Below are 16,083 nucleotides of genomic sequence, written 5' to 3' on the forward strand. Positions count from 1 at the left end.
ATAAAATGTCAACATATATTTCACAGATGGCATTTACGTGTTTTTAACTATTGGATTTACAAATATGTATTTATGTTCAAATATATTATATATTTGTTAAAATGGCTTTATTATGTATTTGTTTTTATATACGTATATTCCAATGGTTGCACAAAAATGTAAAGGGATTTTTTTGCATATGTTGAAATATACAGTATATGGTACTCAGGCCTATATCACAAATTATATGTGAAATCCAAATAGTAACTATAATGATAATAGTTGTAATTTGCATGTACTTCTATACAGTGATCAGCATAATTGAGTATGCCCCATTTTGAAAACATATTTTTATCCATTTCTCAGTGAATATAGGCAATGTATTTTGGTACATTTAAACAAAACTGATTTTTTAAACAGATATATTTATTAAAATAATATTTTAGTCACCAAACATCTTTGGAAATTGAAAGATAATACAATTAAATTAAAGCTAAATATTGCAAAAAAAAAAAATACAATTTACAAAATTTCAACTACATTTTTTTGCTTCTCTTGATTTTTCCTCTTGTATTTAATATTGTTCTATAACATATACATTTAGGTGGACTAGTTTTTTGACCCTCATCATAAGTTAATTTGTTTAGTACTGAAGCCAGATTTGGCTTCAGTACTGACTAATCTAATGAATGCGCAAATATAATATTGTTTAGCTTCCTATTACAAATATGAATTTGAAAGATAGAATTGTGAGGGGGTACTTATATATGCTGAACACTATATATAAGAGTAATTTCATCTATAAGGCAAATTAATGTTATTTCTTTTTAGCAAATAATAACATTAATATCATTTTCATAGTTATATGATATAACCCTTTATAACCCTTGAATGTAAATAAGCATAAGTTATTTTATATTCTATATAATAAACAGATTTTTCAGATCATTGCATTGATTTGTTCCGTTTTTCAGAATTTATAGTGTCTTTTATACTTCATTTATTTATTTTTGTCTTTTTTGTATGTAATTTGTTTACATTCTTCATTAATTATTTCGGCTTTGGTTTACCTACTGAAAAGCCACAAGCAAATTATTTAAAAGGTGCCTTTACTTATTTATACTAAAGGGATGGTTCACCCCAAAATGAACATTTTTCCATCATACAGTACTCACTTTTTGTTCAAATCCAGTTTAACTTTTAAGTTTTTTTTTTTTGTTATGTTGAGCACAAAAAGAAAATATATTGAAGAATGTTGGAAACCTGTAACCCTTGACTTCCATACAGGAAAAACAAATATTATAAAAGTCAGTGGTTACAGGTTTCCAACATTATTCAAAATATCATCTTATGTGCTGAACAGAAGAAAAAAATGGTTTAGAATAAGTCAGTAAATTATAACAAAACTTACAGTTTTGGGTACAAAAAAGTTAAATAACCCCACTTGTTCTAAGCCAGTTTTAATTTCCCTTTCCTCTTGAACACAAAAGAAGATAGTTTGAAGAATGTTGGAATCTGGTAGCCACCAACTTCCATAGCCTCTCTATGAATGTCAGTGGCTACTGGTCACCAATTCTTTAAAATATCTTCTTTTGTGACGTGCACATCCATTGCAGCTTTTGCTTAATAGCAGTTGTGATTTCATTTCGATTCATCACGCAGCACTTCAGTAATTGTCGTAAAGTTTATCAACTAATTGATTCACCAAGATACTCATATACTGTAGTTAACCTCCAGATTTCTACTGTTTTAGGGCAAAATGCAAGAACATCCGAGGCAAGACCTCCAGATTTGATGAACACGCACTACCATGATGTACGGCCAAGTTCTCCACCATCAAGGCACGGAGGAAGATCTTGTAAACCTGAACATTGGAGGCATCCACCACAAGGTGGAGCGCTGCATTCTCCTCCGCTTCCCCCACACTCGTGTGGCTCAGCTAATCCAGTGCCGCAGCGATGCTGCCATCTTGGAGCTCTGTGATGACTACAACCCGACAGATCGAGAATACTACTTCGACAGGAGCCCTCAAGTCTTCCACTGCGTCTTGAACTTCTACCGCACCGGGCACTTCCACGCTCTGGAGGAACTGTGTGTGTTCTGCTTCAGCCAGGAGATCGAATACTGGGGTCTCTGTGAGCTGGATCTGGACGCCTGTTGTCTGGAATGGTTCCTTGAGCGTAAAGACGAACGTGAGTTGAATTCAAGTGGACAGTCCAGTAAAAATGCATCATCTGGAGAGATTTCGGTCACGAGTGAGGATTTGTGGAAATCTGAAGGCATGTGGTGTTCAGCTGTTCGAAAGCTGATGTGGGAAACTCTTGAAGTTCCTCAGCACTCCAGAGGTTCCCGAGGTGTTGCTGCGGTTTCTGTCATGGTGATTTTGATCTCCATTGTGGCGATGTGTGTCCACAGCTTGCCTGAATTCAGATACCAGACAGATGGTGAGCATTCAGTCCTGGACTCTGTGGAGCTCTTCTGTATTGTCTTCTTTTCAGTTGAATTCCTCTTGAGGGTTGTCGCTGCGCCTCGGCCGTTGAGGTTTTTGGGAAACCCTCTGAATATGATCGACGTTGCTTCCATCTTGCCTTTCTACATTACGTTAGCCATTGAAGGTTTGGATGAAGAAGACAAGGAGGAAAACCAGAGCCTGGTGAACATGGGAAAGGTGGTTCAGGTTCTGCGGCTGATGAGGGCCTTCAGGGTCCTAAAGCTAGCGAGACATTCTGAGGGAATGAGAGCTTTGGGGAGACGCTGATGAACTGCCAGTGTGAGGTGGGTCTGCTTGTTCTTTTCATTACCGTCGGGATCTCCTTCTTCTCGACTTTTATCTACTACACGGAGAAGGATGAAGCTTCATCCAAACTGTCCTCCATTCCCGTTTGCTGGTGGTGGGGCATTATTTCCATGACGACGGTGGGTTATGGAGATGTTTATCCACTGACGGTGGCTGGGAGGATTGTAGCCACACTTTGTATTCTCTGCGGGCTACTCGTGATTTCGTTACCTATCACCATCATCATGAACAATTTTTCCAAGTATTTTGAGAAGAATAGGAAGTGCCTTTCTGAAGCTAAAGCATAGGGAAATGGTAACCATTCACTGTGGTTTCAAATGGTGGCTTGCTTTTTCAATCTTCACAGAAATAGTTTTGTGGTATATGTTGAAGGGAAGACATTTTGACATTTATTTTTCTTAATAATAATAATAATAATAATAATAATAAAGTAATCTGACAATGGCTATGTTTACATGGACCTCAGTAATCTAATTATTTGCCTTAATCCGAATAAGACAATAATATGATTAAGTTGTTTACATAAGTTGCTTTTTGAATTTTCCTTTCATGTCCCGTTTTATATGTTATAGCACATAATCGATTAACTTCATTGCGTCCCCGAGCTATCCACATTTACTCTGGAGTTTAATGTAATTTCGGGTGTTTCATGTTTAATTTGTCAACTTTAACTGCAGTTTGGCAACTTCACTTTCATTCAGGAACATTTCATGCATGCCCCCTTAACAAATGAGATATTGGATGTGAGTATGAACTGCTGGAAGAGTGTTATTTTAATGGAATCTGATATCGCACACCGAAAGGGAGAAAAAAAACCTCCCCATTTTGCGATGCAGGTGTCTGTGGTCCTTCACTGGCTCGGTAGGTGCAGAGAATAGTGTCAAACAGCCGTGTGTGTATAGACTATCCTGTCACAAAATGCAGTGAAAATCCTACATGACGGTAATAGTTTAAGGTGTTTACATGTCTGTACAGCACTTCAATAATGCTACTAAAATCAGCATACTCCAAGTCTTAATTCGATTTCTGTTTACCTCGATTGTGACTTTAGTCGGATCAAGGTAATCAAAAATGACTGTTTACATGGTAGACTCTTAATCAGAGTCTTGTCTTAATTGTATTAAAAATTGATTATTGTGTCCATGTAAACATACTCATTGTTTGTATTTGGACGTAGGAGTCTAGAGAAAGACAAAAAATACAAGGTTAAAAAAAATTATTATGATAAATAAACAAATAAAAACTGTATAGAAATATAATGTAATGTAATAATATTTACAACATAATGAAAAACAAAACAAAAAAATATTTAAAGATTATTTATATTAAAAATCCAAAATTTGGCTAATATACACTATTGGTCAAAGTTTGGGGTCAGTTTTTTTCATGTTTTTCTTTTTTTTTTAAGAAAATTATTCTGTTTATAAAGGCACCATTATAATTTTTTTTTTTTAACTGTTCAATATTTATAAAAATTTTAAATAACTGCTTTCTCATTATTTGTAGTTTCAAATGAAATTGTTACTCCAGTCGTTACTGCTTTTATTACTTTTACCATTAATGATAAAAATAATAATTACTATTAGAGTGATTTCTGAAGGATCACGTGACTAAATGATTAAATTAAATGATAAAATGAAATGAACTACTTTTGAACAGTTATTTTATAGTGCAATAACATTTCACAATTTTACAATTTGTACTGTATTTTTGATAAAATAAATGCAGCCCTGGTGAGCAGGAGAAGCTTATTTTAAAACATTTAAAAATCTTACTGACCCCAAACTTTTGACTGGTAGTGTATATGAATAAAAATACTGCATACTGTACTGTAATGAGCAGAAACAAAAATCTACATATTTTCCAAATAAAAAAGGATTTAAAAATATTAAATAAATGTTAAATAATAATGATAATGGATTATCATATTTTTCCCAGTGATTGGTTGCAGCAGGAAGGGCCTCCGCTTATGCTGGATAAGTTGGTGTTTCATAAACAAAAACATATCATAAACATATGCTGGATAAGTTGGTGGTTGGTGGTTGTGGCGACCCCAGATTAATAAAAGGGACTAAGCCAAAAAGAAAATGAATAATTGAATGAATGATTATCATATTTCTAAGTGATTAGTTTCTTCTAAACTAGAATATTAAAACAATATTTAATGTTTTACTCAAATGATGACATATTTACAACAATGAAAACGAGCAGCACAGCATTCTTTCTTTTCTTCAAAAAAGTTTAATAGTAGTTCTATGTACAACAAATGATCATACTTAATATTCATTTATTCAAAGAGGCAGATTGATCAGATCTGAAATTAGGCAAAATACTGAAGCAAAACTAAAGCAGAGTAGGACCAAACTTTTTGTAGAATCCTCGTCTGCAAAAAACCCAACATTTCATATTTAGAGATATGAATATGATTTAATAAATTAGAAATAAAAAAGCAAATGAATTGTACAAATACCAAACTATTTGTAAAATGCCAAAACAATCAACAGCAATGAAACATCAAATCATACATTCATTTTTTTACGATCCCGCATGCTGTCATAGCTTTATAAAATAATCTTGACAAAGTTCAAATAAACATGGATTAGAGCAAAAAAAAAAAAAAAACTATTTAAATTAGGCATATATTCGTTTATCAATATATGTATTTCTTTTTAAATAAATAACGTATATTTGGCATTAGATTCATCCTCATTATTGATATATTTAATGATTCAAAACAAGTTTGAAGCCAAACCACTGTTATAGCCCATTTATGAAAGGTCTCACTTATTCAAACAACATACATCAGATGTGCTGGAAAAAACAAAACTAGTCAAAAAGTCATGAAAAACTTAAACCAAAGTATTTTCATACTGGGGTTATAGTAAACCTTTGAGAATAAAAAACTGTGAAAACACAGCAAAACTGCCTGAAATCCCACCTCAAGCTCAGAAAAGTCAACAGAGCACCACAGACAGACCTCGACATCCTGCCATTATTCAGAGCAAGAATAATTCTAGTCACCAAAGTGAGGATGCCGAATTGTGCCTGCGATCATTTAATGTAACCCTTCAGGTTATTGCTGAACAGGCAGCGAAACATCTGTACTGAATCCGCACCGCCTTTCACAGAGAAGCCTTGAATAGGACAGATGACTGGCAAATGAAAAGGGAAGAAAACAACTGATGTAGGATATGATTTTATTTTTAATTCTCTACTTTTACGCAATTGAATATCTTAAAGAACACTCCACTTTTTTTTGAAATAAGCTCATTTTATAACTCCCCTAGTGTTAAAAATGTGAGTTTCACATTCCATTCAGCTGATCTCTGGTGAGAGCACTTTTAACTTAGCTTAGCATAACCGGATGAGACTATTAGCAGCACACTCAAAAATGACCAAAGCCTACACAACGTAACAATAGAAGTGTCCAGCTTTAAATAGGAAAATTAAACTCCTTGGTCATTTTTGTGTGAGATGCTAATGTCTAATCCGATTCTATGCTAAGGTAAGCTAACAATGCTCTCGCTAAATTTGGCAGAGTGGATTAAAAATGGTTAAACCCAACTGTTAAACTCTAGGAAAGTAAAAAAAGCCTATTTTCAAAAAAGTGTAGTATTCCTTTAGATATTTAGAGCGCAGACAGTGAGGCCTACAGTATATGCACTCTGTGTGAAAGCATGTTGATTGTCCTGGTAAACCAATCAGTGTCTATATGAATCCAACACACCTCTATAACAAAAGCACCAGGTTTAACCTCTTGAATGTCTCAATGTTTTTTTTTTAACAGCTGTTTATAATGTTCACATTTTTCAGTAAAAGAAATAACAGTATTGTTCATAGAACAATAGCCGTCTTTGCATTGTGGAGAAACTGACCCTCAAAGAGGAGAATCGAAAACTAACCAAACCTGTTAAAGGGCTTCCCTGCAGTACATCAATGAAGCTGAAAGTGGCAACTTCACTGTATATACAGTATCTGTTCACAAATGCTTTTATATGCAATAAATATCCTAAATGGGGAAGTGGTGAATAAAACTGCGACCATGTTGAAAAGAGCAGTGCTGCTGGTCACCAGCATGTTGTGTTTTATATGACCCTTCATTTAATATCTTTATCTCTTTGAATTTGAGCCTGGTTGAGCCAAATCAGATAGATCCAAATCTAAAGTCCATTTTAAGTAGACTTAAATTATGCCAAGTTCCAACTATGCAATATTTTTAGGATGTTATGATAGCCCCCTTTGTTATGATAGTATCAGATGTTGATCTAATTTCTATAAGAAACAAGTCAGACTACACTTTACTTCCAGGCCAGTTGTCATTGTTGTAACATTTACATAATGAAATATCATTATTAGGGCTGTTGCAATATACCAGTATTGGTGATGACATATAGAGCACCTTCAAAAAAAAAAAAATAATAATAGTAGAGGACCATTATGGAGTGCTAAACCCTTACATGTAATTTATTTCAGTCTGAAGACGAAAGTCCATATGACAGTGACATTATATAAACATAGACATCCAGCACTTTAAAGCCAAATGAAATGTGGATAGTAATGATTGGTGAAATCTGAAGAAAATCAACTGCATCTGTATGTGGTTTACCTATGTCGGTGCCATCTCAGGAGTTTTCATAAGGAAGATATATTTATAATGAAATGCTAATAGTGTGTCTCTGTCATAATCTTTATCACTTACAAAATTTTCCTTTATTCTCTGATAAGGCTGCACATTTCTGTCGGTCACTATGGGCTATGTTGTGATGACCTATTAGGATTTCAGTCAGGAGACCTATCACTATTTTTAAATGGACCAATGAATATTCAGCGAGTGGAATCTACATACAAGACCACTTTTGCATTCAGATTTTTTTGCATTGGACCCCTTTTACCCCTTTTCCACCAAGGCAGTTCCAGTGCTTGTTCGGAGATGGTTTTGACTCTCAAAGCACCAGCTCAGAACCAGAAAAGTGGTTCTGGCACCAAAACATTTCTGGGCTAAAAGAACTGCTTATGTCAGGGGCTCAGACTCAAAATAATATGAAGAAACTATTTTGAGCACCATATTTGAAATAGTAGCGGAACATAATGCTGAATCTGTCTAATCACTGGCGGTGTCCGAAATCACCTACTACATTTGACCTTTATCACATGACCTACCCATGTCAGTTGTGTCGCTTCTCCCATTCTTGAATTCTCTTGTGTGGCATCATGGCCAAGCATAGCATCCACTGGATGCGCACTTCAGCATCTCACCAGAAGTAAGTCATCCGGGAACTTCTTGCTTACTAGCATGGCTGTGTGGTGTTTTTTTACATCCAGAGGATTGTAATAAGCACTGCATTACATGTTCGGACATCCAGCATTTTAGGATGGTTCTCACGTTTAGCTCATGTTCACATTGCGACGGCATGTCTATGGCCACGCTAAGATCAATGCTTGTACTTCATGTGTGAGCCCCTCTGCTACTTCCCAAAAAGCCCTCCACAGATAGAGCCACCTCAGTAAGGACTCCAGATGATCTGGTGATTATAGTTGGAGCTGTTCTGTCGGGTAAACCTCCACAGATCTCTCATTCACCCACAGTATCCCCCAAACACGGATGCACTCTCTTTCGATGACATGAAGGAACAGATGTCTGTTTCTGGCTTGGAGGGCTAGCTGCCATCCTCTGATGATGCATCATCCATCTGGGCTGCCTGTGAATGCTGATCTTGAGTGGGATTTGATCACCATGATTTCCCAGTCAGCTGTGGTGATTGGGCTGAAGGTGAATACACCTCCTCTCAATGAACCAGGCCAACAGAAATGATGTAAAGTGGGAATTGGACATGGCAAGAAGCATGCAATGAGATTAAGTGTAGGTTTTACAGTCTGTATTTTATTGTACCCAAAACAGCGGTGGATATGATCATTACTGGATCTGCACATCCCTTCACAGGATGGCTCATTCAGAAAGGCATTCATAAATACATCCATACTTCCATGTCTCAACCTCACCTTGACACAGATTGTTTCCTCAGTTTGCTTTCAAGGATTGGGTGTACCAGTATAAGGCCCTCCATTTCGGGTTCTCCGAGTCTCTGCGGGTCTTCAAGAAAGGTTGTGGATGGAGCCCTTGCCTCTCTACAGGAGGTGGGCATATAGAAGGACCCTCAACCAAGCTTGCCCCTGTGCAGAACATCTCTTTTCTCAGGTTCTACAGCAGGGGTGTCAAACTGGAGGGCCGCATCCCTGCACAGTTTAGGTCCAACCCTGGTCCAACACACTTACCTGTAGGTTTCTAACAAGAATTAAGGACTCAATTAGTTCTATCAGGGTTGTTTAATAAGTTCTGAAACTAAACTGTGCAGAGCTGTGGCCCCCCAGAAACTGAGTTTGATTTGAGTGGAGCCAGTTTCTTTTCAACTCCAAAACAACAGCAAAAAATATGACAGAAACAGGCTTGGTGTCATGCTTGCTTCATCATTTCTCCCTCTCCCATGCACTTAGAACTGCTCTGCTAGTATGTTCACCAGATGACGAACCCTAGAAAGTTCCTTCATTGCCCCAACATCATACTCCATGTAGGAATCTGACCTTTGGGCCAGTACTTGTTTGGTATTCCCAGTCGATCACTGGTGCTTTATATGTGGTTCCCTATGAACTAACATGTACTGTATACTTTTCTCCTCTGAAAGGTTCCCCTCTTTGTAATCCTGTTTCTTCCTCAACAAAACTTTTGTCCTTTTGGGTCATTATGTAATGATTTCCCCAATAGGGTCAGCCCATATGTGTGTTGCCACAATTTTCCCACTATGGGTAGTATGTGGGATCCACAGCTGTTCTGAAAGGTTTGGCATCAAATGCAGATTCCACTCATCAATTTTCATTGGCCCATTTCTGAATGATTGGTCTCCTAATCAGAATCCCAATATGTCTTCATAACATTATGTATCTGTTCCTTCTTTCAGGAAATATGGGTTACATCCATAACGTAGACATTCAGAGAAGAAATTAAATGAAAATATATCGTTATTCTCATATATTTCTGTTCTTTGATGGAGTTGTAGTCTCCCCTAGCTATCTGTAGTTTTTCATTCAAGTTAAATCAGATTTTTTATTAACATTATTTATGATTTACTATATTTAAAAAAAAAATACTATATGGTGTAGTTTATAAGTATATGACATGACAATTTAGATGTTTAGATATATAACTTAGATACAATGTAGATATAGCTGCTGCATACAAACTGTAAATACAATTTAAACAGTTTTATTCTTGTTACTCACCAGTATTGCCTGTGAATGGAATCCACTATCTCATTCTGTTCCTGCTTTAATCTGCAGAGATATGCTAAATAAACTAAATGGATATTCGTTGTTTCTTAGTGAGGAGGACTCTAAATTTGACACTTTTGATCTTCAGTGAATTAAAAAAGGATTCTTCTACATTAGGTAAGATACATTTTTATTTTTATTCTTTGTATAGCCTACCAGTCAGTAGGTGTGTTCCCCAGGCAAAAAAAGTGAAAGTTCATTTGCCTTGCCAAGACTTGGTAGTAGGTATCCCTATTTGTCAGTTTTAATAATTTGACATGCTAGCATTTCTTGTTGGACATTGTTAAATGTCCCAGATGTAGCTTTGGATGTCATCCACTTTGATGCACAATACAGACTAAAACTGGATTCTTGCATCCGGATGTGCAGATGTTTACAAATCACCACAACATGTCAAATTGGGCCAAAATTGAACTGATATTAAGTTGTCTGAATGGGGCTTAAGTCAGCCAGCTTCACTAGACAGATACAAATTTTTGACAAGTGTTTGTTTTGCTAGTGAACAGCAAAGCTTTGCTGGTCCACCAGTTAGACCAGCATTATACCAGCTCTAACAGTCTTTTCAACAGGGTTGCAGTGCTTAATTTCTCATTCCTCAGTAAAATATATTCACAAAAATGGGTAAAACATAGTATCGGTGAATAAGCACCTCTGCATTCTGAAATTCAGAAAGTTAGACCACAGCTGCTGCATAGTAGAAAGGCATGACAAATAACTCTGTTTGCCTTGAACTGATCGCAGAGAGACAAAGTACTAGTAGAGAGAAGTTACTAGCACTAGTAATGTCCTGCCATTAATACCACACACTAAGAGGTAATGTCACCATGTGCCTGCCAAGTATTTATACACTATTGCACATTCTGGCAAGTCTGGTAAAGTGTGTAAGCACGTGAGAGGTGGACACTGGCATCTAGTCTAACACTGTGTGTTGTGTTTTGCAGAGATGAAATATGTGAAGCCCTCATGTGTCCGTCATAACAGAGGACATATTTAGATCAAAACATACTGTACCTTACTTGCATTTAATTCTTTCCTCGGTCTTAAGATGCGGTCACACTAACTGCACTTCAGTCACTCCAATGATAATGGGCAACAGGATTTGGCATATAATAAATTACAAATGATGCAAATTTATACATGTAAATTGCCCAGGCATTAGAAAAGCATGCCTGTGGTGATATTTATGTAAAAAAGTTATTGGTTCTTACACGTTTTGAACCACTTTCAAAGTGAAATGTCCAGTGTGTGATGCTAACAGTACAATTAGTTTAACCTAATATTGCAGCAGTTTGCAGATATATATGTATATATTTTTGATTAGTGCTGAAAGGGTGATGCTATATTGTTTAAACTAATGCACAAAAAAGCCATTCAAGGAACACTCCACTTTTTTTCAAAAGAGGCTAATTTTACAACTCCCTACTTTTAGCTTAGCTTAGCATAAATCATTGAATCAGATTAGACCATTAGCATCTGATTAAAAAATGACAGCAATAAGAGCTAATTTTCCTATTTGAGCACGCAGGTGGCCAGATTTGTTGTATAGATGGAAGTTAGCCAGTTTTCAGCCACTGCCTAATATTACTTCTGCGGCAGCAAAGTCCCTTAATTATTATTAATTATTAATAGTATATTATTATTATTATTATTATGCCGGAATGAGAGCATAGTTCATAGCCATATCAGATAATAAAATTTTTATTTAACAACTTTTTATTAGTGCTCAATGCAACTACAGAATAATCAAGCCTATAAAAGGGAAATTATATAAACTATTGTCATTTTTACAACTCCAGGGGACTCCAGAAAAAAAAAAAAAAACACTATTAAGGTTTGTGTAAAAAGTAGTGTGAAAGGGATGGTTCACCCAAAATTTACAATTTAATGTCAGTTTACTCTACCATTCAAGTTGCAGGCATTTTTTTCTTCAGCAGAACATTAAAGCAGATGTTTAACAAAAACCTGGTTACTGGTTGTTGTTTTTTTTATTATTATTAAAAATAAAGTACAAAGTACGGTGGCTGAGAGAGCAAAAAAAAAAAAATAATAATAAAAAAGCTAGACCACAGCTAATCTCTACTATCTTACATTTGTTCTGAGACTAACCCTTGCTAACATACAGTAGCAACAAAATAACTTTTAATGTAACGTTAATTCTGCGATTCATCACAATTTGTGTGTGGATGTCTTGTTAAATTAATGAAATTTTTTTCTCAGTTTGTTAGTCTTTATATTTTCATGTGTATTTTTTTATATACCTGACAAAAGTCTTGTCGTTGATAAGAGCAACAAATAATAACTTGACTTCTAGTTGATCATTTGCAAAAGTGGTAGAAGGTAGATTTTTTTTCCGATGAATCATCTGTTGAACTGCATCCCAATCATCACAAATACTGCGGAAGACTTATTGGAACCCGCATGGACCCAAGATTCTCATAGAAATCAGTCAAGTTTGGTGAAGGAAAAATCATGGTTTGGGGTTACATTCAGTATGGGGGCGTACGAGAGATCTGCAGAGTAGATGGTAACATCAGCAGCCTGAGGTATCAAGACATTTGTGCTGCCCATTACATTAGAAAACCACAGGAGAGGACACATTTTTCAGCAGGATAGCGCTCCTTCTCATACTTCCACATCAAAATTCCTGAAAGCAAAGAAGGTCAAGGTGCTCCAGGATTGGCTAGCCCAATCACCAGATGTGAACATTATTGAGCAAGTCTGGGGTGAAACGAAGGACGAGGCATTGAAGATGAATGCAAAGAATCTTTATGAACTCTGGGAGTCCTGAAAGATGGCTTTCTTTGCCATTCCAGATGACCAGATCAGTTATTTGAGTCATTGCAGAGATGTATGGATGCAGTCAAGTGTAATCTGGAGGGCTTTGCCTTTCATGTAAGCCACTTCTGATCCTGAATGATCAACTAGAAGTCAAGTTATTATTTGATGTTGCTAAAACTTGCATAGGCAACAAGAGTTTTGTCAGGTAGTGTACTTGAAGCGCATTTGAGCTCCCTCAGTCACTGTATCAATGGCTACTTACTCTTTTAAAGTAAAAAATAATAATACAAACAAATCAAAATAATAGCTAAGGCTCCTGATGATACATTGATGTAAAATAAATTGAAATGTAGGACTGCACTAGAAACCGAACAATAATTTGTGTGAAATGAAATAAATATTGATGTTTTATTGCCACTGCTGTTGATTTTGAGCTGGAAAATGCAGTGAAGTGTAGGAACCTTTTCAAATGTTGAATGCAGTATTTTATCTACTCTGATCTGAAAATTAATGTAACCGCACCTTTAGACATCTATAATATACAACTATAAAACCCCTAGTCAATAATCTCCCAACATATACAGTATATAGCCTATAAAACACATCACTATCACACAGTCCTGATCAAATACAGTACCCAAATTGGCACACAATAATCCAAGAGATGAAAATTATGTCCTATGCAAAAAACTAATCTCATCAAAATGTCATCTGCTGGACAATGATCCACCAATCATGCATCTGTTTAAACATCTTTGAGCCCCTAAATGATCTGAAATGCATTAAAGAAACAATACTGCAGGGTTTCGCCAGTCTTTGACCATAAGCGATGTTTCCTCTGCACAAGCTGTACATCTCATGCAAATCATTTAAAATCTCCAACACTGATTATAAGGCACCTATGGATGTTTCCACCTTTTATAATCACCAATATCTGCTAGATCTCTGATAATATTCTAAGAAAAGAACATGTGTCAAGTGATGGCACTCTACAACTATTTACATTTACACAAGCAGCGATACATCTATGCCACAACTAGTGTTTTTCCATAAGAATATATTTTAAAACAGGGCTGGAAGGGACCTAGATATTTCAATAGTTATAATAAAAGCTGTAAATTGTTGACGAAGACACCTATCCTGCGGGATATCATATTTCAGCTGTTATACATATATAAAATGTGCAAGGTGATAACTGTACCTCCGTGTAAGTTTTTAGCAGCAGTTGGTAGCATGTCTTTCCATTTGGCATGGGTGAGTTACGCTCGCTGTGATATTTAGATAACTTCGTCCCAAACTAATTGGACTAACTGCAAAGTTATGCTGAATTATTTTTCTCCTTGTATGTGGTGCTTTCAAAACATTGAGACAGGAACTGAGACCGCAATACTGAACCACTGCAGCATGTAAAAGCACAGCATTACACACTCAATATATCTCACTTTAACAATATTATGTTTCTTAAAAGGATAGTTCACCCTAAAATAAAAAGTTTCATCATTTACTATGTTTTGGCTGCTGTATGGTGACCCATACTGTGTAAAAAGGACAAAATAGAATGTTGAATTCAGAAACTTGAGACAAAATGGTGGCCATTATAGGGTTAGTTCACACACAAAAATAATAGTTGACATTAATTACTCACCCTCATGTCATTGCAACCCCCTAAAGAGATTTGTTCATCTTCAAAACACAAATTAAGATATTTTGGATGAAATCCAAGGCGCTCTCTGATCCAGAAGGGTTATGAAACTTTTAAAGCCTATGTGAACCTGTGCACTGGACTGTCACTGAAGAGCAGAAGCTGTTGAATAAAGTCTTTATTTTTATTATTCTAGCTTCAGAAAATTATGATTGACCATTAAATGTTTTGAGGATGTCCTTGGCATCTTTCTTGGCTTTGACAAATTTTATGACTTTTGAGGTTCATAGTGGATCAAAGAGCTCTTGGATTTCATCAAAAATATCTTAATTTGTGTTCTGAAGATGAATAAAGTTCTCAGGGGACTGGAATAACAGGAGTGTGTATAATTGATACTCCGACAACAGTCTGATCCAATCATAAGGATGATATTCTGTGCCCCCATCACCATCCGCCATTTTGTCTGACAAATTAAAATGAATAATGGTGAAAACTGTGCTCGCATGGATTGCAACGCAGACAGCAGGTGCTCAGAAAATGTACCACCATCAACTGATGAACCAATCTTTTCTGTTATTGGACATGGGAGATGTTAATGGAGATGTGAGGTGATAAATTATGCGATTTAATTAATTTGTTAACTAAATTTTACATTCATAAATGTACATTTACTAATAAGAAACCTTATTTTTGGGTATTAGGGACTGAAATATGCTTGCATTTGCCCATATCAGACACTCTTTAAACAAGAAAGCTGGAAGGGCTTTAAAAATTAGCAAACTCTATAAAATATTTATTTAATTATTACATATGTACATTTTGTATATTTGTATTTTGTTTATACATACCCCCTGGGATGCATATATATTTGGTTGTAAAATGTTACATGATGTTCCTTAAGTAAAAAAAAAATTTAAAAATCTGACATTTGTCTAAATAAAATGGATCGTGGATACTAGATACGTTACAAATATGACACATTTTGTCATCAAGAAGCCCCATAAATTATACATGTCTCTGTAATTGCCTGATTTGTTAGTTTTCATGGTAATTCCAGTACTCTCTCACCAAGCTTGCTGACATGCGTTGACTATCGATCGCCCAAATGTATCTTTTTATTGTCATGTTAGTCCAATGATGACAGGCATACAGGCAAGCGTACATGACTTGATTTCACGAAAGCAGTCCTCTCTTTTATTTTGCCATTTTAAAAGCGGTGTAGAGAAGAAACTATGCACTCCTATTGATCAATGTGTCACCCATGTGATGGAACTTGATGTGGATGACAGGGGAAAAATAAAATTTAACATAAAAAATTAAACACGCTAGACTTTTCTTTGATGATGTTGTGAAGCGCCAGACAGAACACTAATTGTCTTTTACTACGGTACACTACATGAAAAACATGAATTGAATTTTGCGTCCCGATGCCCATTTGACATTTACAAATCCCCACAACAACCAACATCAAGTTGTGCTGAAATCAGAAAAATAAATCATGTAATCTTAATGGGGCTTTACACTTAAATATTTCCAGTTGATGAATATTGCAGACATTTCTGCT

General features: G+C 35.8%; 1 protein-coding gene across 1 annotated transcript; it reads left to right on the plus strand.

Annotated features, from left to right (window-relative positions):
* The first annotated feature begins 1,789 nt into the window (after nt 1-1,789).
* Nucleotides 1,790-3,063, plus strand: kcns3b (potassium voltage-gated channel, delayed-rectifier, subfamily S, member 3b). Its single transcript, XM_056480686.1, is given in 2 exon segments — nt 1,790-2,717; nt 2,720-3,063. Coding segments are annotated over 2 exon segments (1,272 nt in total).
* Nucleotides 3,064-16,083: the final 13,020 nt, after the last annotated feature.

The sequence above is a fragment of the Danio aesculapii genome, chromosome 20 (genome assembly GCF_903798145.1).
Source record: "Danio aesculapii chromosome 20, fDanAes4.1, whole genome shotgun sequence".
In the NCBI taxonomy this organism is placed as follows: Eukaryota; Metazoa; Chordata; class Actinopteri; order Cypriniformes; family Danionidae; genus Danio; species Danio aesculapii.